The following is a 27,817-nucleotide window of genomic DNA, read 5'->3' on the forward strand; positions in this document are numbered from 1 at the left end:
CTCTCCATCTCTCTCTGTCCGCACGAGTGAGTCTACTCTATTACGCATGGAGAGAATTACAGCATATTGCATGCCTCGCGCAAACAGTGATTGCGAGACGGGAATCTGATTGGTTTTATTGATGTAACGGCAACACCTGTGAATAATTCTGGTGGTTAAGACCGCCCAAATCCCATGACATGGAGATTTACAATGGTGAGATTTATTTTAACCACTGGCCCCCTCTGCTAAATCCGTCCATGTTTGCTACTAACAACAACACGTGCGTATCAATCATTGTGATTAATGTCAGCAACCACAGTTAATTATGATGTATGCTATTGCATTCATGAATGAAATGTGTTTTTATTGAAACAAATTCTTGTCATTCTACTATGCCTATTCCCTTGTCATGATGATTTTGATGGCATTTTACCCATCATGTTCTTTTTTGTATTCTTTTCTGGCTTCAATAAGATTATGTAACATTTGGGAATAAAAATACAGATTAGAAGTGCAAAACTGGAGCCCAGAATTGCAAATATCTCCACAGCAACACTGAACTTCCCTGGAGAGCTGACATACGCAGGGATAAAGGTGATCCAGACCGCACAGAATATCAGCATGCTGAAGGTGATAAATTTGGCTTCATTGAAATTATCAGGCAGGTTCCGAGCCAAAAAAGCTAGAAAGAAACAGAACATAGCCAGGACTCCTATATACCCCAACACAGCCCAGAAGCCTACCGCTGAGCCTAATGCACATTCTAAGATGATTTTGTCTTTAAAGTGTTTAAAATTCTTGAAAGGAAAAGGAGGAGAGATAGTTAGCCAAAGTATGCAAATCAGGACCTGTATGAGAGTGAAAGCCAGAACGCTGAGTCTCTGCTGAGCAGGGCCGAACCATTTCATCATATTACTCCCTGGAAGTGTAGCCCTAAAGGCCAGTAACACCACTATAGTTTTCCCCAGAACACAAGACATGCAGAGGACAAAGGTGATGCCAAATGCTGTGTGTCGCAGCATGCAGGACCACTCAGAGGGCCGGCCGATGAAGGTCAGAGAACACAGGAAACACAGAGCAAGGGAGAAGAGCAGCAGGAAGCTCAGCTCAGAGTTGTTGGCCTTGACTATGGGGCTGTTCCTGTATCTGAAGAAAATGAAAGCCACCATAGCAGTCATGCATGTTCCTAACAGGGCCGCTGCCGCGAGCAGTGCCCCCATAATCTCTTCATATGATAGAAACTCTGTGTCCTTCTTTTTACAGCCATCTCTTTTCTCGTTTGACCAGAATTCAGGATGGCATCGCACACAGGTGATGGAATCTACAAGTTAAAATCAAAAGAGATATTAGATTTCCTGAGTAGCTCCCTCATTTTCCCACGGCGGTGGCAGCAGGCCAGGCCGGGGTCAGCAGATACCAAGGTCACAACACTCAATCAGTCAGTCTGTCACTCATAGACATTTAGTGAAGGGGGCGGGCCTAGGCAAAAGGGGCCATGGCGAGGGATAGTTAGGTCATCAAATTGGGGTTCAATGGTGGGTAGGGGGAGTGGCTAGGGGGATGTGGGTGGTGGGAGGGTGCGTGGGGATGAAAGAGGGTGGTGCTATGGAAAATTGGCCATAGCTAGATAGGATGGCCATAGACAGTCGGGGTATGAGGGGTGGCTATGGGGGTGTGCGTGGTGGGAGGGGGTGGAGACGGTCAAGGAAGGGGCCGTAGCTATGGATAGGATAGATCTTAGTCTAAATGTTGAGAGCTGCGTAATTACACTGAACTCAATGGTGAAAAACCTAGGCGTTACCTTCGATTCTGCTCTTTCATTTGATGCTCACACTAAGGAAATCACTAAAATAGCATTTTCTCATCTTCGCAATATCTCAAAGAGCCGTCCCTTGCTAAGTGCAACGGATGCCGAAACCTTAAAGCCACAATCAGTAACTTTTTCACCTTAATATAACAGCTTTTTAGTCATTGAGGATGGTAGAGTGACTTGTAACAGGGAGAATGTCACCTCTATTGGTCACACACCGACATCCTGCCTGCATCCCGGAGGCAAGATGTGCGCATGCGCTCTACAGCGGGAGCCTTGTGTTCCTGGAAACAAGGAAGTAACTCGATTCGGATTTGCTACGAAAATGACGTTTCACGGAACTATGGATTATTATTTCATCACGTGGTGAGTACCCAATGTCACAACATGTACATAGAGCTTTCTGGCGCTGTGTTTTGTTGACTTTGAATGGTGATATCGATACTATTGCATGCAGAGGGCGCAGTTTCTCCAATAGCAAAACTTGGAAAAGTTACTGATTGTGGCTTTAATACACGCCTTCGTTTCATCTAGACTCGACGACTGTAATGTATTTTTCTCTGGCCTTCCACTTTGTAGCACAAATAAATTACAACTCGTGCAAAACGCCGCTGCTAGAATAGGCCTACTAACCAGAACTAGGAAGTTTGATCATATTACTCCGGTCTTAATCTCCCTCCACTGGCTCCCAATTCAGGCCAGATCGGACTTTAAGGTGCTCCTGTTAACCTATAAATCTGTAGATGTGCTCGCCTCGCACCCCCGTATTTATCTGAGCTAATCATTCCTCACGCGTACCACGCGTACCCTCCACTCAGAGGATGGTCATTATCTTACAGTCCCTAAAATTAAGAAAAAATCAGCAGGTAGCAGAGCATTTTCTTACCGTGCTCAAAGTCTCTGGAACCAGCTTCCTCTGTCAGTTAGGGAAGCCGGTTCTATTGACATCTTCAAAACTAGACTCAAAACCCATTTATTTTCTCAATCATATGGTTGTGTTTGATGGTGTCATTCTCTAGAAATATTTATTAGCTGTTGAGTAAACTTAATCCTGAATTGCTGAGCGGGCTCTCTCAAGCCAGCAATATCAGTCTAAACTTGGACTTAGACCTGATTTAGTAGTATAGCATTAGTCGACCTAGTAGCTTAGACAGAAACTCTATCAGCTGCTGAATACAGTTAGTCCTGAACTGCTGAGCAGGCTGTCTCAAGCCAGCACTATCAGTCTAAACTTAGACCTAGACTTGAATTAGCAGTATAGTATTAGTCGTCCTAGTAGCTTGGACAGAATATCTAATACCTGCTGAATAAACTTAGTCCTGAACTGCTGAGCAGACTGTCTCAAGCCAGCAGTATCAGTCTAAACTTAGACTTAGACTTGAATTAGCAGTATTGTATTAGTCGTCCTAATAGCATGGACAAGCCAGCAGTATCAGTATAAATCTAGACTTGATTTAGTAGTATAGTGTCAGTTGTCCCAGCAGTTTATGGAAATTATTAGCTGCCAGCCAAACCTAGTCCCCTGTGCAGATTCCTCCGTAGAGGTTCCCCCTCTCATCTCTTTCTCCTCCTCAGGTGTCCTCCGCTGGCCTGGCTCGTGTCCCTGCCTGTTCGCCACCATGGCTACTGTGTCGTGTTGCTGCTGCCGGCCCTGGACGTGCAGTCACTCATCATTGTCCCGGCGATTCCTCATCACCCTAGCCCAATATCCGCTACTTCTTTGCCTGCTTGTCGCCTCGAGCTCCCCCCAGGCTCATCACCACCACTGACCCCTATCCTCTCCTCTCAGTCAATGCCACCAATGTCGCCTCATGGAACTTTCAGATCGCCCTCGTCAAACTCTCAGATCGCCCTCGTCGAACTCTCAGATTGCCCTCGTCGAACTCTCAGATTGCCCTCATGGAACTCTCAGTTTACTAGAGACTAATTTTCCCCTTTTAACCTAGCTAATTATCTCCCTTCCCTGAACTTATTAACTTGTTTAAAGACTTATTTTCTTTTTTGGACTCTTCCTTTTTACACTTTCAACTTTCTTCCCTGAACTTATTAACTCATTCTCTGCCAAAGACGTACTCGGACGTACTTTTTACAATGGCGTTCTGTGCCAAAGACGTACTCGGACATACTTTCATGTTTTGCTTGTTTACATTAGATCAGACCCTTTCCCAGCCTGTGACATTGTTTCAAGTCAAACTGATAAAAGGAACCCGCTAAATCACGTTTAGTATTTATAGTATAGTCACCCATTTAGCTCATTGAGTGCCAATGACAGCCTGAAAAAGCCCAGTGATCAAAGAGAAAGCGCTCATGCTGCAGCCCAGAGCCATGTAGATTGTTCTGGCTGCAACTGACGGTGCCTGCCAACAGAAGTCAATCCGCGCACACAACTGAGCCCTTCTGCCTCTGTCTGTCTGTCAGCATAGTTTCTCCACACGATTAGCCGCTAGAAAAGCAGCAGCCGACACTGAAAAGCCAAACCTTTCCCTGCAGTCCGCGTGTGGCTTTTCCATGTTGCGCTGCCTGGGAGGCGGCGCACAAAAAGCACTCCGAAAATAGACGCTGGGTGCGTGAGGCTGTGTGTTACTAGTGTGGGGAGGAGTTTTCAGCTGAGGGGGGGAGAGGGGGATGGGGCACGCAGGGCAGGACACAACTACACCACGTCACTACATCAGAAAATATTAGCTAGAGTCAGTGAATGTGCTTGAAATGCTTCATTTCACAAAAGGCTGAATATCTCAGCTTATAATTTGAAATGCCTGAAAACGCTGAAAACAACCTATCTTCTCCGGCTCATAACTAAAGAATGGAAAATGGTATCAATAAACTTTTTTTGCTGATGATACAATAGAGTCTCCTTGTTCTTTTTCCGTGTTCGGTGTTTACATAGTAATATCACACAATATTTTGTGAGCCTCGAGAAATCACTGAAAACGCTCTGAAACTCTGGCACTGGGAGCGTCGTTCTCCAAAAGTGGCTGGCACTCAATGAGTTAACATTTAAAGACTACATTTTCAACTTCCTGTTCTTTTGTCAATTGTGACAGGCGCTGGTATTTTCAGTACAATCTCGCCAGGTTGAAATCGCACAATTTGAGGTGAAAGGTCGTTTTGTTGTTTTTCGTTTTTTTCTATTAGTAGACAAAGAAGAGGATGGACTATCCATTCCACATAAAATGGAGTCGTTTTAGAATCAGTAAATAGGTATATTTAGCGATTTAAAAAATCAAGATTTCAGGCTTGAGTCGCCTAGCTGAGGGGGGTTTTTCATTCATTTGCATGCGGCGTTTCACTGGCTATAATGTCTGCTATTGTTCCGAGTTTCGGCCAATGAGCCACATCAATAGAATTCAGCGTGTTACATGGGGGCGGGGTGCAAAGCTCTGTTTACAAGTGACAACAACCCAAGCAGAGTGGCGAAACATGGCCGCCTCCAGACAGTGTGGCTGACTGTTTCAAATTATAACAAAACAACCACTATTGCAATTTGCAATACATGTCCCGCAAGGTTTCTGAGATTAGGGGAAAGTCTGAGCTGGCGTTGCGCTAAACCAAACGTGGGGAGGAGTTGCGGATTTGTTTGGCGTTAACGTTAGCTGTTGTGTGGTGGCTAATGTGGTGGCTAGCTGGTTGTGGCCTACCTAGTAGTTCAGAAGGCAGCGGTCCACAAGCTTGTTGTGACCAAAATCCCCGCATTTAAAGCACTTCATACTCCCAGAGCTTGCGTAAACCATAGAGAACCTCATGCATTACTCAAAATGAAACGTCCAGGGTTTGTGTCTCCAAAAGCAACCGCTAACGTTACATGCAAGGTAACGTGAAGCTAACGTAGCTAGCAGCTAGCTATGTTAGCTTGCATGTAACGTTAGCGTTAGTTAGCCCAGGTGTGCATAAAATACAGGTTAAGAACTTATGGAAAAGTCATGGAAATCCATTGGTCAAAATGTGTATGAACCCTGAAGGGTTAAATTGAGCATTTATGAGTGCTGGTGGCTGTCTGACATTGCCCTAGAACGCTAGAAGTGAATTCCTCATTCATTTTCTCCATAGACATTTCGAAAAATCCTTATATAACGAGTTTTAAGGCTTGAACCAAGCCAACCAGTCTTCCAGAGAATCGTGACTGACCATAAAACATTTCGCCTTCAGCAAAAACAAAAATCAAAGCGAAAAAAAAATCAATCTTTTTTTCTCCCATTTTTTTAACACATTCACTGCCAGCCGTTTTTTTTTTACTGTAGGTAGCTTCTGCCAGAGGGTTTTTTTGAGGATTCTGGCTCATCTTTCAAGACCCGAGGATTCTTTTCTGCTAAGATTTTGTGAACACAAAATATCTCAAAAGAACTAATAGAATGTGTGCTTTCTCTGTCTAAAAGAGTTCGTTTGTAGAGTTAGTAGTTATGTAGGCATTAGCACTTGAATACAGCATGGTTTCAGCGTCTGAAAATTTAAGCTGAGATAAATAGCTTTTTGTGAAATTCGATAGAACAGTCACTTTAACCATTCATTTTTGGCATCAGTAAGACGTCAGACATCTAAACAATAGTTTTGAACAGTAATTTCCTCCATAACAGCAGGAAACCCCCCTCTCCTTCAAACTCCTCCCTCCGTGTGTGTTCTTCTTGGCTGCAGCGGGCGTGTCACAAGCTCGTTTCTGCTGCTGCTTTGCTGCTGCTCCTGTCTGCTGGCGGCCGCTGGGCAAGTCTGGATGGGCTCGCTCGTTTCTTGGGGTTTCGGTTGAGAGCTTTGATGAAGCTTTTGCGATTCTGGTCTTATTTATGCTGCGTGTTTCAAAGTGTGTTGCACCCATAATCTATTATGCAAATTTGCAATCCCCCACCGCCAGCAACCAGCGCGAAAACGAAAGCGTTTTCGCCAATCCATTTTACAGTATGAGAATGGTTTCATCGCAGTTTTGGCTCGGCTTTTTCTAGTCTGGAGAGCACTGTCGCCACTTAGTGGGTCGGTGGAATGGGTTGTACACGTTCGGTGGCTCCCATATTTATATAGAAGATGTAAAAGGGTTAGATGCACATCCCACCGTCAAAACTTTTTTTTTTTTTTTTACGTATTAACACATTGAATGCCAGCCATGTTTTCATTCCTGTAGGTAAGTTGTGCCAGGGGTGTTTTTGACGATTCTGGCTCATTTTAGAACAGCCGAGGATTCTTTTCTGTTAAGAATTCATGAACACCAATCATCTAAAAATAACTAATAGAATGTGTGCTTTCTCTGTCTAAAAGAGTTAGTTTGCAGAGTTAGTAGTTATGTAGATATTAGCCGTTGAGTACAGCATGGTTTCAGCGTCTGGAAATTTATTCAGAGATAAATGGCTTTTTGTGAAACAGTCACTTTAACCATTCATTTTTGGCATCAGTAAGACCGTCAGACATTCTAAACAATAGTTTTGAACAGTAATTTCCTCCATAACAACAGGAAACACCCCTCTCATTCAAACTCCTCCCTCCGTGTGTCTTCTCCTCCTTCCTCCTAACAGCGGGCGTGTCAGAAGCGCGTTGTGCTGCCTGCCTGTCTGTCTGCGTGCCTGCCTGCCTGCTTGCCTGCGTGCGGGGACGAGTCTGAAATGGATTACTGTAAAATCGCCAAGCCATTTCCTTGAATGGCTTGCTCCCGCGGTGTGTGTGTGTGTGTGTGTGTGTGTGTGTGTGTGTGTGTGTGTGTGTGTGTGTGTGTGTGTGTGTGTGTTCGCGCGTTGCTCCGCGGCTCTGGGGGGAAGAGATCTCTGTCCGTTCTGTGTGTGTGTCCGGGCTTCTGACTGTAAAATCGCCAAGCCATTTCCGCGGGAGGCGGCTGCTTTTGGGTCCCGTGGCTGTGGCTTCTCTCGGTCTCTGTCCCACTTAGTGGTCGGTAAAATAGATTACACACATGCTCTTGCTCCAAATAGTTATCTCGAAGATGTAAAAGGGGTTGATTGATGTCCCACCGTCAAAAAAAAAAAATGTTTATGTAAGACGAGTTAGCTCGTCCTTGGCACTTAAGCGCTGGATTATGTAAGACGAGTTAGGTCGTCTCTGGCACTTAATGTGTTAACACGTCATTGGCAGTCAACCGTTGGATTTTTTTTGACGTATCAACACGTCATTGGCAGTGAACGTGTTAATAGTAGTCTTATTAAATGGTAGACATGCAATGATAAAATAAACGACAGATTGTTTATTTTTATAGTAATAATATAATTGCAAGAATATTCAGTATCAATTCTAAAGTAAAAGTATTTTTGCTGGGTATATTATTATTATTGTATTCATTCTATTGTTCCAAGTACAATGACACTAGAGTTTTGGATTAATTTACCCCAATATGCCTGGAATCTGCTTACTTGCAACTTTAAAGAAAAGGTCAAGGTCACTTGGTCGCCCCCATTTGATAAGAGTTTTGCTTTTGTATGTTTTATTACAGAAAGTGTATGAAACCCATGACCAAAATAGCCGTACATTCTATCATTATGTTACTTGTGGATGGAATTATAGTGGAAATAAGTATCCCCCTTTTTGCTGTTGACTGTGACCTGTGACAGTGATGACAGCTGGGAGTGGTCAATGTAAATGAGCAGCTATTGTTCACATTGTTCACTCCCCCCCATTACCTGGCTGGCCCAGAGGTGAAAAGTGGTCAATCTTTGAGGCTGTGTTTCTCCGAAAGGTGGTTTGAGGTGTACCAACATTCAAATGAGTATATCTTCTTAAATAATTTTCAGATTTCGATGTGTGACACAGCATTTGAAAGCTTACAGTCTGTAGTTTCATAATCTGCAAAAAACAGAAAAATGACCTCGGCTAGATTGTATTGAAATTACCAGTGGGTGACACAATTGTATTTCTATATCTGAAAAAAAAATGTTTAGCACGGCATCCATTCAGGCTATCCCGGAGGGGGGTCCCCAGCTGGGGTCCATAGTTGGGCGCCTACGGTACATCGGCCCTCACAACGTTCCTCCTCAGCCAGTCACTGAGGCAATCCTGGGGATATAATTCCGCGATTGGAAAGGTTTCCTTGCGCGCACTGGGGGTGGAGGGGGGCCGGGGTGGGGGCATCGGTGCTCTCCATCACTGGTCAAGGGATGCCGGTAGGTCAGAATAGCTTATGCTAGGCTATAGATTAGCTACAGCCTAACTGTAGGCTGTAGACCACAGGTTTCCAAATTCTGAGACCATGGGCCTTCTCTCAGAAATAGCATGGAAAAAGCTAAATGAAAAAGTTGCCTTCACTCTTATTCAAACTATTAATTTAACTATAACTGAAAGCAAGAATATATCACTCACTGACCCTCCCCTCAAACTGTTTGAGCCCCCTGGGGGGGGGGGCACCTCCCACTTTAAAATCCTCTGAACTGGAGTGTTTTAGTGTTCAGGCTAAAATCAGACTATATAGTAGAGTAGGACAGGGCAGACTAGGTTGTAGATTAGCTAGATTCCTTGTCTGCTAGTTAGTTCAGGTTTATGGTTAGAGTAGTCAGATTGTCTGAGCTGCTGCTCATTTGGCCTGGCCGCTCTGCTACTGGTTCCAGTGTGCCGCTGCAGCATGATGGCTGGGTGGATTGACTAGCTGCTGTATATTCTATCTGTTCTGCTCTCCTCTTCCCTCCTCCCCTGCCCCCCCCCCCCCACCTCCTCCGTTTCCCTGCTCTCTCCTCCCCCACACCCCCTCTCCCTCCCCACCTCCTCCCTTTCCCTACTCTCTGCCCCCACATTCCCTATCCCCTCCATCCCCCCTTTCCCCGCTCTCTCTCCTCCCCCACATCCCCCCCGCTCTCCCTCCCCTGCTCCCTCCCCACCTCCTCCCTTTCCCTGCTCTCTCCTCCCCCACATTCCCTGTTCCCCCACCTCCTCCCTTTCCCTGCGCTCTGCTCCCCCATATCCCCCCGCTCTCCCCCTGCTCCCTCCCCACCTCCTCCCTTTCCTTGCTCTCTCCTCCCACACATCCCCCTTTTCCCTCCTCACCTCCTCCCTTTCTCTGCTCTCTCCTCCCCCACATCCCCCCCGCTCTCCCTCCCCAACTCCCCCTTTCCCTGGTCTCTCCTCCCCCATTCCCTTCCCACCTCCTCCCTTTCCCTGCTCTCTCCTTCCCTCATTCCCCTGTTCCCTCCACCACCCTCTCCCTGCTCTCTCCTCACCCACATTTCCCTCCCCTTTCTCCCTCTCTTTCTGTCTCTCTCTATCATATGATTGTTCAATCATGTTGTCATTATTACTACTGTATTTGTTATTGTTGTGTCAGCTAGATTTTGCTTGACATATTCTCATACCAAAGTAATTTCATGAACAGAGGGTAGAAGGAGTAAACAAGACTTAAAGCAGCTACGAGCAAGATTTTCGATTGTTATTAAACAGTCTAAATTTAATATCAATGCATCACATCTTACCTCTAATAGTAGACGAGACCAACGCAGAGTAGTCTCGCTTGAACCCCGAGTGAATCGGCCAGTGTTAGTCTGTCTGTGGCCAGGGCAGATCAGGAAGTGAAATGAAACGGTTTGCAGCAGCCACTTCCGCCATAACCACAAAATAACTTCCAAAAAACCTGTTAGAATATAACGAGAGATGTTCGCGAGAGCATGCATGGCGTTCTCCTTGTTTATGGTATGTTGCTAGGCAGCGCGAACGGGGGAAGGCAGGCAGCTGCGTTTCACTTCCGGGTTTCACTTCCGGGTTTCACTTCCGGGTTTATCCGGTCCGCCGGTAAGCAGAGAGAGAGAGAGAGCCCCCTGGTGACGCGAGTTTAGACAGACACAGACTTAATAATCATCAAGAGAGCAATCTCCGATTCACACGGCTTTGGTCTCAGCTACTATTATAGGTAAGATGTGATGCATCAATATTGTAATTATACTGTTTAATAACAATCGGAAATCTTGCTCGTAGCTGCTTTAATAAAATAAATTATTCTGATTAAATTGGAAAAGAAAGTGGATTAGCAGCACATTGGGGTGGTTTGGTATTGGGATTATGGTTATTTTGGGAGTCGATGGTTGCAGGTTTGATGCTGTTTGTGTGGTGATGCTGAAGTGAGTGGAATCATTCATCGATCTTCCTGTCACTGTTAGAGTGGTCTTGAACTGTGTGTTATTGGGCTGCAGGGTGTGTGCACCGCTGAGGTTCTGTTGCAAGGTTACCAATTTGGGAATAGTAAGCGATGCCTGCAATGGTACTCAGAATTGGCTAAGGTTTGCTACTCTAGAAATAGCGGGCATCACACGTAGCATAATGCTAGTTGTCATAGCATTTGAAAAGTCACTGTTAAAGGGATACGCCACTTTTTCGGGAGTTTAGCTCATTTGCCAACCAAGGTACACCATGCCTTTACCGTCACTGTCTCAGCAGTATACAGTGAGCTACAGTCGTGAAGTTAGTATCGCCTTAGAATGGAGGCCAATGGTACACTCATTCAAAATAACCCAAAACACAGATCTAATAGCGCCAAAATACATGTTGTGCTTCGGGTACTCACCACGAGATGAAATATTAATCTATAGTTACGTGAAACGTCATTTTCGGAGTAAATCCCCACACCGAGTTACTTCCTTGTTTGCCATAAAGAGCGCTTTATGGCAAGCGCTGTACACAGTGCATGCGCTGTATGTCGCACATGCCTGGTGGCCATGTTTAGAAAGTAATTCCGGCTATGTATTTACCTTTAAAAAAATCATTTCTCCGCATTTGGATTAATATTTCATCTCGTGGTGAATACCCGAAGCACAACATGTATCTGCGTTATTTTGAACGGCTGTACCATTGGCCTCCATTCTAAGGCGATACTTACTAACTTCATGAATGTACTGTAGCTCACTGTATACTGCTCAGACAGTGACGGTAAAGGTATGGTGTAGCTTGATTATCTGCGGGGGATATGGCAGATGAGCTAAACTCCCGAAAAAGTGACACATTCCTTTAAGTGACCCAGCTGCCAGCATGGAGTCAGTTTATGATGTGACAAGGCATCAGTTCAGGTATTTGAAAAAGGATGAGCTGATTGCTCTGGCCGAGCGAGAAGAGGTGGTGCTGGAAGAGAACATGCCCGCCATAGGACTAAGGGTGTGATTGAGGGGCTACGGCTGGTTGAACATTGGAAACAGGATGGAGCTAAGGAGAAAGTTGAAGAAAAGCCAAGCAGCAGGCTGAGAAAGAGAGAAAGAGAGTCCTGCAGTGGGAGAGAGAAGAGACGGATACAGGCCTGCAGTGGGAAAAGGAGACCCACCATCGGGAGCTTCAGAAAGAGTTCTGAAAATTCACACAAAAAAGGTGAAAAAAAGGCCAAGAAAGGTATACTGACGTGGAACGACGTTGTTCCATATGGGTCAAGCATGGAATTTCATGCCAAAGTTTGAAGATGCAGAACAGCAGAACAGCAGCTCAAGGAAGAGCTTGTCCCTATGTGTGTGGTCACCAGTGTGGAGGCGGAAGAGGAACGACAGGAGTAGAGTGAGGTGCAGGTGCCTGCACAGGAAATGGAATCAGTTCATCCTTGCGTCCAAGTCAATGTTTGAGGCAAATTAGAAGAAATTCCATCAAGCCGTTCCTGAGATATCGCGTTAACGAACTTGGGAATGGCATTTGTGAGGTCACAGTGACCACGAAAATCTAATCAGTTCATCCTTGAGTCCAAGTCGATGTTTGAGGCAAATTTGATGAAATTCCGTCAAAGCATTCCTGAGATATTGCGTTAACAAGCTTGAAAATGACATTCGAGAGGTCACAGTGACCTTGGCCTTTGACCTTTGCCCATCAAAATCTAATCAGTTCATGCTTGAGTCCAAGGCGATGTTTTAGGCAAATTTGATTAAATTTCCTTCGCTCAGGCATTCCTGAGATATTGCGTTAACAAGCTTGAAAATGGCATTCGAGAGGTCACAGTGACCTTGGCCTTTGACCTTTGACCACCAAAATCTAATCAGTTCATCCTGGAGTCTAAGTCGATGTTTGAGGCAAATTTGATGAAATTCCGTCAAGGCGTTACTCAGATATCACGTTAACGAACATCGGACGGACGTACGTACGGACAACCCGGATCCATAATGCTTTCGGCCTGGCTATCGCCGGCGGAGGCATAACAAGGCAGCCAATGAGAGAGCTAGGAAAGCTAAGGCTGAGCATGTGTTAGCTTTAGTGAAGCTCAGAGAGAGGAGCTGGAGCAACCTCAGAGCAACACGGTGATTCTAGCTGTAGTAACCATAGTGGAGGAAGGAACAGAAGAGGGTGGAAAGTGCGCATCACTCATTTTCGATCCAGGGGATCTCGACTGTGCTAAGGTGCATCTGGATTACACTGTAAAACATCCAGATAAGAGATCTGACATTGTGAGCATCTCTTTGATCCTGCGAATATGGAGCTTGATGAAAACCCGTTTCATGTGACATAAGCATCATCTGATTGATCCTGATCCAACGTTGGGACGAGATGTTACATGGGGAGAGCCAATTGAGCGGTGCACAGTGTTGAAGTCGGTGAGGATCCGACAAAGCAACAGCTGCCCTCCTCACCGAAAGAGCATAGAACAGGAGGCGAAAAAACTGCCTGACTCAATACATGGTCATAGTTGACAACTGTACCTGCTGACCTACCCTCTCCTCTCTCGCTCCCATTATAATGTCCACAAAGCATGACCAGTAACTGTTGTCTTCCTGTGCAGTGCTGATCGATCTTGGCTCTATTTTATTTACCTATTTTATTTACCTTGTCTTTGCAGTCTCTTATGTACCCATGTGTTCCATGTTGACTGTGTTATTTTATGTCTTACTCTGTGTATATTTTATCAAATCTTGCTGAGACCTCTTGGCCAGGTCATCGGTGTAAATGAGAATTGGTTCTCTACCGATATTTTACCTGGTTAAAAAAAAGTAAAATTAAAATAAGATAACAATATTTGGAGCCACAAGTGACATGAATTTGGACGAGAAGAGATGATCGGTACATGATCGGTGAGTTGTGTGATTACTGGATTCGACAATTCTAAAAAAAAAAGGGAAAAAAAGAGAATATCTTCAGTGATTATTTTTACCACATTAACAGTCAATTGCGGCAATTCAACGTGGGGATAATGGAGTCTGAATGAGACAGAACACAGCCTACATGAATAAACAAATTAAAGTGTAAAGGACATTGTCGCTGCTTTGAAATGACATGTCCAATGCCTAGGCTACAGTTCTTCTCAACACGCCTAAGTAAGTCTACATAGCGGCCTGATAATCTACTCCTTTGAAGTCGTGGTGGTAGGCCAAGTGTGATAATCTTGGCCATGCAAGAAATAATGAATATTTGACTCGGGGCGAAACTATATAAGGAGGGAGAATGTAGGGTACTTATTTACATAATTCATTCATTCATAATTTTGCACCCAATGTATGCTTGGATCGGTTCCAGCCCCCTGTTACCCTGAAAAGGATTGAGCAGGTAGTAAAAATGATTTAGTTTGTTATCTACAACAAAATGTACATGTTGTTTGCAGTATAATCACATGATGGTACATTTTCTATAAATCAGAACAAGATTTCACAATACTCCCAAATTTGATCAAATGCACTGATGGTGAATTCAATTTTTCCTATGAATTGTACTGCACATACAGTACACATATAAATACTGTTATTATATTTGAATATATATTTGAATGCTGATATTGAATTGACAAGCGTTACACTTTGATCCATTAAATCATACTAGAGCACCTGTGGTGTTGCTGGTTTCTCCCTCTGCACATGGTATACAGTCATAGCAGCAGACCGGCATTCCTTTCTGGAGGACCTTACGGGTTCCTGGGGGACAGCTCTCACTGCACACTGACACAGGCACCTGCATGAACAAAAAGCAGTATGAGATAAATGTTGACGTGCTTTTGTCTTTCCATGTCACCACTTGAAATACTTATCAAATCGACAGTAGCTACGATACAATAATCCTGCAATAATCCTGCAAGTTAACAATCCATTAATGATCATAATAGTATTAACCTGTTCTGAGTTCTGTGCCCAAATTAAGGACTTAGTGTGCAGATTTAGCTGTTTTTCTTCAGGTAAAGATGCGTCGTAAAGACCAACGGTGACAAACTCCACACTGCCATTTTCGTTCGGCTGCCAGTTTATGATGTCATACTTGGCTGCTGGGTCTCCATTCTCATCAAAGTAAACATCCTCCCCCTCCTTTGTCTTGAACTGAACCTTTTTTATGTGCTGCAAAATCTAAGCAGATAGATATTACTTTATTTATTCCATTAAATGTAACTCAAATCACCTCGTATTAGCTCTGCAGAATGATGCACATGCAACCATTTATTAAAAAATACTGTAAAAAATCTGCTCATGTGAAGCACATAATGTTGAACTATCATTCAGCCTTCAGTGTTCAGCTCACCGTGAATGGATCTGGCTGTACCTTATTGCCACATATCTCTTTACAGCCAAGAACACTATGTAGGGCGTGAGCCACAGCATACACTGCTTTATAGACAGTGTTAAAGAAGGGCATGTATGACATATCAGTGAAAATGTTTTGCTGCCCAGACAGATCTTCAGATCCTGTACAGTATCTCTGATTCCCTCCGGAACCCTTCGTCTGCTTGAACCTACAATCAAACATTGTCTCCCATAATTCTGTGAACAATTCATCACTAGATGAATTGAGTGACTTTAAGTCCAAAATGAACTCTCTCAAGCCTGTGACATGGACATCGGGGGTGGACAGCGCTATAGCACCATGCAGGATGTGGTGTCCATTCATAGTTGCAATGTAGGAATCAACGATCCAGCCATCACAGCCTACCCACTGGTACCCAGTTAGGTTGTGGGAGGCCATCTCATGTACTAGTATTTCCAAATCAGGGGGGCCGAGGAAATTGACAATCACCTTGGAAGTGGAGGCTTTGATAATGTCAATTATTGCCTGTATTCTTTCTGGTGGATCTGTTCTAAATATAGCTACAGAGTACTCTAGACAGATGCCCAGCTGCTGGGCTGTCTCTGTGAATCTCGCCATGCCGTTATTGCCATAATCATCATTGGTCCTAATTGCCCCGACCCAAGTCCAGCCAAAGTGCTTGACCAACTGGGCCATAGCTCTGCTCTGGTAGATGTCACTGGATAGTGTTCTGAGGAAGGATGGGTACCGAACTTTGTCACTGAGACAAGCACAGCTGGCCCAGTAGCTGATCTAAGGAGTAGAATGGAAGGATATTCCGAAGATGAGGGTGCACATTATAAAACAATGTACACAGGAAAACATAGAGCACATTAGCAGTAATTCTCTTAAAACTGCCTTTACTGTGAGCAGTCAGACAAATTGCAGTATACTAATAACTGTTTTTATCAAGAAAAGAAAAATAAATATCAAACCATGGACATGGTCGATTACATGATTATACATTAAGTGTAAGAAAAACTACCCACCAATGGGATATGAAAAGGTCCAATGACAGTGGATATAGCCATGGAAAGAGAGGAGGGGGTCGCTCCTATAATGGCCTGCACTTGGGCTGGTCTGGTGCAGGGTGCCTTGGAGGCTGCGGATATATCCTCATTCCCATTAGCCAGGGCCAGTGCCACCCTTATTGCCCTTGCAATGGAGTCACATGAATCATAGAACTTGTAGCCCAGAAAGATGCCAGGCAGCAAGTCTGTGCTGTTGTTAATTTCCTCAATGGCAAAGAGCATAGCCTGAGCAAACTGGAACATTCTGAAACTCAAACTTGACCCAGACAGAAAAAGAAAATCAGTGTGGTAACCATTTGAAACCATTTTGTATATCTACACATCTCTTCTAATCTTCTATCTTACTTATGTCAAATAGCTTGCTACAGTGCGATTTACCTTGTGCACTGCAGTGGCGTTGGTCTGTGCATGTAGGTGTCCTGTCGGCCTTTCCAGCTGTTGTGGAAAGCGAAGATTCCACCCAAAATAATGTCCCCATTCTTAGACAGCTGGGGGATCTCCGGCTCCCCTATCTGCTGACACACCTGCTCCTCAGCCCCAGAGAGAGATGCCACCAGCAGCAGCTGCAGAAGGGCCCAACCCTGCTCTGGCCACCTTTGGGTGGACATCACACTAAAGGCCATTACACAACAAGAGCAATGTGAATATACAGCATGAAATTGCGATGCAAATTTTGACCCACCTGTCAATCACAGCAACAGATGTGTAGGCTACACGTCAGAAGTGAAAAATTGACCCTGGTCCAAAAATATAAACGCTGCAATATTGCTCAGCAAAACTTCACTGTTTGTATGCACGGTTGCATTGACTGTTATACTGTAGGTTCGAAAAATATTATTGATGTACGACTTAATCGCACAAAGAAAAACAAATGCCTAAGAGGACCTTAAGAGGCAAACTGTGGGGCAGCAGCAGATGTGCCCTAACAGGAGCAGGGCAGAGCTTGCAGCAGTATTTATAGATATTAAAGCACAACAAATAGTAATGAACAGTGATGTCCCATGGCTCCACAGGGAGGACAGGACAGAGGAGGCAGGTTCAAAACTGTAAAGTTCTTAATGAGTTTTGGCTATATGTTATGAGTGGGGACACCTCGGCATTCCGAAATGTCGGCACTCCGAAATACCGGCATTCCGACAAAATTGACATCTGTCTCGCCATTGCGAAAGAACCCTCCCCCAGACCCTAACCCTAAACCTAACCTATCCCACCCCCCACGCCTAAGCCTAACCTCCCCCACAACCTAACCTCTCGGCGAAATATTTTTTGGAGATAAAAAGGGCCGCCTCTCCGAAAGCATAGAAGTCAATGATCGGAATGCCGACACTTCGGAATGGCGAGCTGACCCCGTTATGAGTAGTAGCCTATTCAGTCACATAGCCTACAATTGTGGTGTTTTTGCATTTAATATTTGAACGTCATAATGGGGGATGAAGTAAGGGTTAATGCACGAGGTGTCCATTATCACTTTTTAAGGGACGACGCGAGAAGCGTGAACCGGTTGCTTCCGCGAAGTCCCTTAAAAAGTGATAATGGACACCTCGAAGTGCATTAATCCGCTTATACCATGGTCACTTGCCAACAAAACAAGACCATTCATTTATATTGTGTGTTTTGCAATCAAAATTTAATTTTTATAACCTTGGAGATGATTTAAGAACCGCAGAGAAAATAGTCCCCTCGCTCAGACCGCAACATGGGACATGATGCTCACACGTGTTCAGAGGGCAGTTTTGTTACATTCGGGATTCTGCCTCCATTTCATTTCTAATGTGGAGTAGGCCAGTCCGCAGCAGCTGATGCCATGTCAGCACTGCAGGTTTGTAGACATATTGCATCATGATTAGATTAACAAGCTAAGCAATAATTATTGCAACATTTAACCAGTAGGCTGCTATGCTTTACGATTAGATGAATAATGCTTGCAACATTTGATCAGTAGGCAGAGTAGGCATATCATCGACATTTTATAGCCTATTGTTCAAACGAATAGACAACAATTGATTTAACACATCTTTATTTCCCATTTCAACCAAAATATTCCGACATAACAATTAACAAGAACGGAAGAACATTGCCAGATTGAATATTAGGCTATAGCCGACACGGGGAGCGTACCTATGTTCCCCGGGTCCTATATTCCCCGGGTCCTATGTTCCCCGTTTTTGTGGGACCGGGGAACATAGAACCCTTCCTAACCTCCCCCAGACCCTAACCCAAAACCTAACCTCTCCCACCCCTCACGCCTAAACCTAAGGTCGGCATTGCGGGTGGTCGGCATAGCGGATAGACACCCCAAATGTTATGGAGAGTGTTAAAAACGGGGAACATAGGACCCGGGGAACATAGGACCCGGGGAACATAGGGATGACCCCCCGACACGAGGTCATTAGGAACACACGTGCCTCTGACATAACAATTAACAAGAACAGAAGAACATTGAAATATTTAATATTAGGCTATAGCCAACACGAGGTCATTAGGAACACACGTGCAAGAACATAAATAATATAGGCTATAATTTGACAAATTATCCTATTCTACATGGTCGGGGTAATTGTGCTAGACTGCAGAAGAAAACAATCTTTTATTTAAAATTGAATTGGACGTTTCCATTGTTGGTGAATTAGATAAATTAACTGGCAATTCTGGCATATTAACACATTCACTGCCAGACGTTTTTTTTTTACTGTAGTTAGCTTCTGCCAGAGGGGTTTTTTGAGGATTCTGGCTCATCTTTCAAGACCCGAGGATTCTTTTCTGCTAAGATTTTGTGAACACACAATATCTCAAAAGAACTAATAGAATGTGTGCTTTCTCTGTCTAAAAGAGTTAGTTTGTAGAGTTAGTAGTTATGTAAGCATTAGCAGTTGAAAGCGTCCGAAAAATTATTCAGAGATAAACGGCTTTTTGTGAAATTCGATAGAACAGTCACTTTAACCATTCATTTTTGGCATCAGTAAGACGTCAGACATCTAAACAATAGTTTTGAACAGTAATTTCCTCCATAACAGCAGGAAACCCCCCTCTGCTTCCAACTCCTCCCTCCGTGGGCGTTCTTCTTGGCTGCAGCGGCCGTCACAAGCTTGTCACCAGTCTCACTGCTTTGCTGCTGCTGCTACCTGTCTGCGCGGCCGCTGTTTGAGGAAGTCTGGATGGACTCGCTCGCTTCTTGGAGTTTTGGTTGAGAGAAGCTTTTGCGATTCTGGTCATATTTATGCTGCGTGTTTCAAAGTGTGTTCCACCTGTAATCTATTATGCAAATTTGCAATCCCGCATCGCCAGCAATCAGCGCGAAAACGAAAGCGTTTTCCCCCATCCATTTTCATGAGAATGGCTGCTTTTTGCTTGCCTTCCTCTAGTCAGGAGAGCACTGTCGCCACTTAGTGGCTCGGTGGAATGGGTTGTAAACGTTCGGTGGCTCCAATAATTATATAAGAGATGTAAAAGGGTTAGATGCACATCCCACGGTCAAAAAATAAAAATTCATTTTTTTGACGTATTAATACGTCATTGGCAGTCAACCGTTGGATTATTTTTGACGTATTAATACGTCATTGGCAGTGAACGTGTTAATATCAGTGGCTGTGGGCTGATGATGGGCACTGCTGGCAGTGGCACTGCTGCTCGGCATCGGATTCAGACCACTCAACGAGGACAAGATGTCGCTCCATTCTCGCCTCTCCTGCACTGATGGAGCCCAGACTGCTCTCGCATCGATGGCCTGTCACCGACATTATCTGGCGGCTCTCCAGGCCGGCATCAGAGAGGCGACCAACAGCTGTGCTTCGGAGGCCGTGAAAGGCCCACCTGAAAGGTATAGAAGATAGGATATTTATTATATTTTGGGATGGAGCGGGCTGGGAGACAATAGCCTATCTTATAAAAAATGTTTAGACTGTCATGTTTTTATTTGTCAATTGTAATCACCTCTTCGCTGATCTTTTTCATCAGGTTCCCCAGGTAGTGGACATGCATGGGCGAATATGGCTGTACCACACATCCGAGGCCACGGCGCTGCGCTTCGGGTGGTGGTAGAAGGCTTTCGCATCAGATGGACATTTGGATTTATATTTTTTTAAACTGGCAACCGGACACAGCGGATCCCCTGGCCTGGCAAACATAAACCCTCTTAGGTTTTCTTTGTCTGGTTCGTTGGGGTCTTGGTGGTTTTTAGTGTGTGGGTTGTGGGCAAGGCTCACAAACTCCACCCCATCCTCGTCTGTCTGGAGGAGGAAAGAGGACATGGACAGCTCCCGGTTTCCCTCCCTGCCCCGACGAGCAAGGCACAGTTGGATATCGAACCACACTTTTTTCACCAAGCCGGTGGGGGTATCTGGAGATAGGGCAACAGATTCTCTAATTAATTTAAGGTCTGATTCGGAGATGCGGGGATGGTGGATGCTGGTGTCTTTCCCACTTTTCCTGTAGCGTTTAAGGATGGCCTTGAAAACGGCATTGCTGGTTTTGAACCTGGCATCAGTCGTCAGATTGAATTCTGTTAGGTGCCGGTTGATACCGGCTCTCAGACTCCTCAGGCTTGCGACGCTGTATCCCCCCCCTGTCTTGGTGGACTGGACAGCCGCATAAAACTCCTGCAGTGTCTCATTCAGCGCATCGGCAGTGTAGCTTTCAATGTTGGAGTCCAGATTTTTTTGTGCAAGAAAGTCTCTCAGTGTGTTAACTGCCCATTTTGTTGTTTTCTTTGTGTTAATCTCATCCTTTTCATCTTCAATTTGATTTAGTTCTTCCACGGATAACTCCTTGTGCCATTTCACAGCTTTTTTTTCCATTTCTTCTTGTTCTTTTTCTTCTCTCTTTTGCCGGCCTTTTTCTTCTTCAGCGGCATCCCAGTCGTCAAAGTTGTCATTCTCCAAAAATATTAAAAGAAATGTTCCCCAGAAAATCGCCAATTTTGTAATTGTTTGTGTAATTGTTTGCTAACTGTTTGTTACAGGCTGTGTGGAAAAAGTGACGTGCGTGCCTCTGCAAGCTGAGCGGGAACGAAGGGGGGCAGAGGGCTCACGCAGGTTGCTGCAAAGGCCTTTGACAGTTATCAGCTGATAACTGTCAAAGGCCTTTGCATCAACCTGCGTGAGCCGCTGGGCTCGCGCCGGGCTCGCCCCCGCAGGGCGCAGCTCGCCCCCACTCAGCTTGCAGAGGCACGTGCATCACTTAATGGGTCAGAGCCGGCTTCTGTCAGGGGAGTTGACATGGAAAACGTCCATGATGTTTAGACTATTTGGTATTTCGGGGACATTTCTAGGGTGGAGACTGGAGACGATGGGCCCAACATGTTGTGGGATTTATCACTGATTATGTCATGTCTAATGACATCACTGATGATGTCACGAAAGTGACACAAAACGCAGTCTGGGAACCCAACAATAAAAAAAGAAAAGAAAAACGTCTGCTTTTTTTTTTAACCCCAGGCTCATTTGAATGCCTGAATAATTGGAACTCAAGGGCCTCCGCCAGAGATTTCCGCTCCATCGGCAGGAGAAGAAAATTCCTTTCAACTCCCTAAGCTCTGCCATTGCCTCCGCCGGTGTTTCGACGATGCTAGCTCCTTGCTACATGCTGAAAATGGCCAGTTTTACTACACACCGGTTGACTCTCGGTCACGTCCACTCAGTGTCGTAATTTCAGCAAAAGCCAAGGTATGGCAAGATACGCGGTAGGGGGTTCAAGGGGGGAATCTTGAAATCAGACAATATCTATAGCCTAGGCTAGGCTGGTGCTACTCCATAGCTACACAACAGACTTAGTCAACTCTGATCTGCCCCAAATGTGCTTCTGTTCTTCTTCTGTGCTTCTCTTCTTCTGTTAGCAAACAGAAGCGTTTCTCAAGCACTGTGAGAGACCAAGCAGCAAAGCAACCGAGGACACAGGTATATTCCATTAAATCAGGGTTTTTTTATTTACCCAAAGGAATGAAAGTTTTACAAACCAAAAATATAATGCCTAGGTCTAATAAAAGGGGTCAACAAAACATAACTATAATGAAATAGAGCAAAGTAACAGGTATTAACTGAACAAACTGACCTGCTACAATGAAACATGGGGAGACATATATAGTGACTGGGGCAAACCAAATGAAACACAGGGGGTAAACAAAATGGATGCCAACTACAACTAAACACAAGGCAAACTAACTAAACCCAAATCCCCCCCATAACTTGGCAGCACATTGGTTTGGGCTGATGAGCTGGCTCCAGTACTTAATAGTCCTCAGCCCTCAGCCACGCCTTTTGCCCCACCAGGAAACCTCCAGACAGCCATGGTAACTCAAGAAAGAAACAATGATTAATATAACAGAAAATGTCTTAAGTGACCTGACAGTGTTAAATGTGTTTATATAAAACACAGTCAAGCATAAAGTGAATAAACAAATTCTAAATTAAAGAAACTGTGTGCTGTTAATTATTGTTAATTGTTTGGGGTGTGGTGAGTGCAAATGAAATGAACCTGTGTGAACAACAAACTAATGAGGAAATGAGGTGAGAGTAAATTGAAATAATATTACCATGTGTGGCCTGTGGCCATCACACACTCCCCCCCTTCAGGACTCTCGCTGGAACAGCGAGAGAGGTAGTCAGCTGTGAGGTTCTCCTTGCCCGGGATGTACTGAACATTGAAGCGGAATGGTTGCAGTGCCAGGTACCATCGGGTGATCCTCCCATTGGTGTCCTTCATCCTCTCCATCCACTGAAGCGCTTTGTGATCCGTCTCCAGGGTGAATTCCCGACCCAGGAGGTAGTACCGGAAAGAGTCCAGGGCCCACTTTATAGCCAGCGCTTCCTTCTCCACTGTCGAATACCGAACCTCCCTGGGGAACAGTTTTCGGCTGATGTAGGCAACTGGATGCCGTTCGCCTGGCGGTCCCTGGAGAAGCACAGCCCCCAGTCCCCTGTCGGAAGCATCTGTTTGCAAAACAAAGTGTTCATCAAAACATGGACTGTACAGAACTGGATTATTATTCAATGATTGCTGAATGTCCTGAAAGGCTGCCACTGCTTCATCTATCCACTGGACCTGATTAGGACACCGGGATCCCGTTCGGTCTGTGAGTAGAGCTGCCCTGGTGGAGAATTGTGGTATAAAGCGGTGATAGAAGCCCGCCATGCCCAGAAATGAGCGGAGTTGCTTCCTTGTTTGTGGCAAAGGACAGAACTCTATGGCCTGGATCTTGGTGACCTGCGGCCGTATCACCCCCTTCCCGATGACATAGCCCAGGTACTCTGTCTCTGCAGCAGCAAAGACGCACTTTGATGAATTAATGGTCAGCCCGGCAGAGCGGAGACGATCCAGGACAGCACGCAGATGTTCCAGGTGCTCCTCCCAGGTGGTACTGTAAATGACAATGTCATCCAGATATGCAGCAGCAAAACCAGAGAAATCACAAAGTACCTGGTTCATGAGCCTCTGGAAGGTCGCTGGAGCCCCATGCAACCCAAATGGCATGACTGTGAACTGGAAGAGACCCCATGGTGTCCTGAAAGCTGTCAGCTCCCGGGCCTTCTTAGCGAGCGGAACTTGCCAGTAACCCTTGCACAGATCTATGGTGGTCAAGTATTTTGCCTTTCCCAGCCGTTCAAGAAGGTCATCAATTCTTGGTGTTGGATAGGAATCAAACTGAGAAACTGAATTCAGGTACCTGAAGTCAATACAAAACCTCAAGCTGCCATCCTTCTTTGGCACCAGGACCACTGGGTTACACCACTCACTTTTCGAGGCCTTGACGATGTTCAGGGACAGCATCAGGTCAACCTCCTTCCTCAGTGAGGCCAACAGACGCTCAGGGATCCTGTAACTGAGTCGTCTCACAGAAGCACTTTTTTTAAGAACAATGTCATGTTCAACCATATTGGTCTTCCCAGGATTCTCCTGAAACACTTGTGAATTACAGAGTGATCTCACCTGAAGCCGTTTGTCTTCCGACAGGTGACTGAGGTCAAGGTCCACCTGAGCACCAGCAGGAGGTAAGTATTGCTCGTCCACTTCGTCTTCCTCTGGCACACTTCTGATAAGCATCACTGTTGCTTCCCTTCCAGGTCGCTGCACCCACTACTTCAGCAGATTTATATGCAGTACCCTCCTGGAGCGTGACTGCCCTGGGGTTGATACCTGGTATGTGGTCGGCCCAAGTTTCTTCATGACCTCAAATGGTCCCTGCCATTTCGCCAGCAGCTTGTTGTTGTCACTAGGGAGGAGCACCAGCACCTTTTGTCCAGGGTCAAAGGACCTCTGCCGGGCTGCCTTATCGTACCAGGACTTCTGCTGTTGCTGGGCCTCCGCCATGTGTGATTGGGCCAGCTCACTCATTTTCTCCAAGCGCTCTCTCATCTGGACAACATAGGAAATAATGTTAACAGACCCCACCTCTCCCTTGTTTCCCTCCCAAATGTCTCTCAGTAATGAAAGAGGACCTCGCACTTCATGACCATACAAAAGTTCAAATGGAGAGAAACCAGTGGAGGCCTGGGGTACTTCTCTGTATGCAAAGAGGAGGTATGGCAGCCACTGGTCCCAGTCTGTACCACTGCTATTCACAAACTTCTTAAGCATCTGCTTCAGGGTCTGGTTAAAGCGCTCCGTCAGTCCATCAGTTTGAGGATGATACGGTGTGGTCCTCAGTCTCCTAATACCAAGTAACTGGTACACCTGTTTCAACAGAGTTGACATGAAGTTAGTTCCTTGATCAGTCAATATTTCACAGGGGAAGCCCACTCTGGAAAAGTACTGCACCAAACAGAAAGCGACTGGTTTTGCTTTTATGGATTTCAATGGAAAAACCTCTGGGTACTTTGTAGCATAATCAGTTATAACCAGCATATAACGGTTCCCCGTCTTGCTCCTCTCAACAGGGCCAACAATGTCCATCCCAAGGCGCTCAAATGGGGTGCCAATGATCGGTAATGGGTGGAGTGGAGCTCTGGAGGGAATTTTAGCAGATGTGATCTGGCACTGAGGGCAACTTCTGCAGAATTCAGCAACATCTTTGCGCAGGCCAGGCCAGTGGAAATGATGTTGAATGCGAGCTATAGTTTTATGTTTACCTAGGTGGCCAGCCCAGGGAACAGAGTGCCCCAAGGTGAGTATGGTGTCTAGCTGCTTGGGGGACCAGTAGCTGCAACACTGACCCCTGCTGGCGATAGAGTGTGCCGTTTTGCACAATATACTCCTCTCTGCTGATGTCCAGCCCAGCTCCAGGTGCCTTCTCCTCCGCCCTCTGAAAAAGAGACACTAAAGACGGATCAGTTTTCTGCAGCTCAATGATATTAGATGGTATTTGGAACCCTAAAGGCAACTCTGACTCAGTGTTGGCTGATGGTGTCACAACTGTGTGTTGGAACTTCTCCTCCCTTCTCTGTCTGCGAGTTTTCCGAGACTTCCCGGGTGTAGTCTCCAACTCCTCGTTGTAAAAAGGCAGAGCACTGAGAGTCACAGAGTGTTTGTTTAATTATTTTGCCCGTGCTCTAGTAACGGCAACATTGCATGTTCTGCTTTGGTCTGACTCCACATTGGCCATTTGGCTCTGGTTTGACTCCAACAAGTAAAAAAGTACTGGAAGGTCACGTCCTAGCACAGCTGCATAAGGCAGATTATCAGCAACCACAATATTAAAGAGGTAGGTTTGGCCCTCCACTTTTATGTACATGTCAGCTGTTGAGTAGGGCTTCTTATCCCCATGTACACAACAAATGGGGGTGGTGTCTTTGGTGCGGATAATGTTGGGTGGTACAAACATTCTGTGTACAAGAGTCCGATCACTCCCAGAATCAAGTAGGGCCTTGAGCATTGTTCCATTTACCTCAATGGATGCCATTCTACTTGACTGGTCCGGTTCAACATGAGGGCGTGGCACATAGCACATTTGTGTTATCTCAGCTGAATTTTTAGGGCACATGGGTTTTATATGGCCTTCTAGTCCACAGAGATAACAAATTGGCTTTTTTCCAGGGGGTTTTAATGGCATATTAGTTGCTTGGTTCTCCCACATGGGAGGCTTACCCCCACCGGTTGCTGGCCTCTCATGATACTGTGAGGCTGGTCTGCGGCTGTCCTTTGTTCTCCATGAAGAGTTATAGCCCCATGGTTGGGCCTTGTTCCGGGCAGCCACAAACACATCAGCTAGCTTAGCCGCCTCCATTGCTGAACCTGGATCATGTTCTCGGATCCAGACCTGAAGCTCAGGGGACAGCATTCTCAAATATTGTTCCAATATGATCATTTCACCAATTTCCTGAACAGTTTTACCTTTTGGCTGTATCCACTTCCCATAAAGCTCCTTGAGCCTTACATACAACTCCTTGGGGCTCTCCCCCTCGGGTAAATCTCCAGGGAGCGGAATCTTAGCCTGTAGGTCTCAGGGTTAATGTCATATTTAGAAAGGATTGCAGCTTTTACCTTCTCATAGTCCTGGGAATCATCAATGTCCATATGCACATAAGCACCTCTAGCCTTGCCAGTTAGCAATGGTATTAAGTGAAAAACCCAGTCAACTTTCTTCCACCGGCATGCTACAGCCATGCGCTCAAATGTAACAAGAAAATGTTCAATGTCATCCGTGTCAGTTAATTTCTCCAATCTGGGCTCCCGATGTGAGCCAAACTGACCTGCAGAGGCCATAGTTGGATTAGCAATCATGGAGGGCTCAGCTTGGGCCTGAGAATGTTCTGTGGTGGGTGGTAAAGCCTCCAAATCCAATACATTAGAGTCTGATGACAGAGGAGTGAGTGGAGATGTTCGGGCCTGTACTTCTAACTGCAAAAGCTGAAACTGATGTTGAAGTGTTTTAAACCGTGTTTCCTGTTTTTCAGTTACCTCCTTCTGTCTTTCCTCACGGGCCTCCTGCTGCCCCATATGAGCCCGGAAAATGCTCATCAGGTCCGACAGTGTTGGCTCCTTACATTCACCCTCAGTGCTTTCTACCACTCCAGCAGCTCCATTTTCCTCCTCTTCACCACCGGCGTGTTCCTCCTGTCCGGTCTGTAGGCTTGCAGGGCCTCCTTGTCTTGCCCCAGTCTTTCCACCACGCACCATTTTTTTTTGTTTTTGTTTTTATATATATTTTTGGGTTAGGGGATGCGGCAAAAAGAGAAAAAAGAAAAATTCAATAAATGTTCAAGAGAAAAAAAAAAAAATCCTGTGTCCTCCACTGGATGACACCAACTGTGAGAGACCAAGCAGCAAAGCAACCGAGGACACAGGTATATTCCATTAAATCAGGGTTTTTTTATTTACCCAAAGGAATGAAAGTTTTACAAACCAAAAATATAATGCCTAGGTCTAATAAAAGGGGTCAACAAAACATAACTATAATGAAATAGCGCAAAGTAACAGGTATTAACTGAACAAACTGACCTGCTACAATTAAACATGGGGAGACATATATAGTGACTGGGGCAAACCAAATGAAACACAGGGGGTAAACAAAATGGATGCCAACTACAACTAAACACAAGGCAAACTAACTAAACCCAAATCCCCCCCATAACTTGGCAGCACATTGGTTTGGGCTGATGAGCTGGCTCCAGTACTTAATAGTCCTCAGCCCTCAGCCACGCCTTTTGCCCCACCAGGAAAC

The 27,817-nt window shown here is 45.3% G+C and overlaps 1 protein-coding gene across 1 annotated transcript; it reads right to left on the reverse strand.

The window, feature by feature from the left end:
* Positions 1-389: 389 nt before the first annotated feature.
* Positions 390-24,261, reverse strand: LOC310770638 (vomeronasal type-2 receptor 1-like; the record flags this gene model as incomplete). The annotated part of the gene is made up of 9 exons (XM_083663382.1): positions 390-1,303; positions 14,473-14,596; positions 14,755-14,982; positions 15,155-15,949; positions 16,186-16,483; positions 16,606-16,839; positions 19,963-20,037; positions 20,224-20,496; positions 22,754-24,261. The coding sequence occupies 9 exons, from the start codon at positions 24,259-24,261 to the stop codon at positions 390-392; spliced, it is 4,449 nt and encodes a 1,482-aa protein (XP_083519508.1).
* Between the last annotated feature and the right edge of the window lie 3,556 nt (positions 24,262-27,817).

This window comes from Poromitra crassiceps, assembly GCF_964638095.1.
Source record: "Poromitra crassiceps genome assembly, contig: HAP1_SCAFFOLD_139, whole genome shotgun sequence".
Taxonomy (NCBI): Eukaryota; Metazoa; Chordata; class Actinopteri; order Beryciformes; family Melamphaidae; genus Poromitra; species Poromitra crassiceps.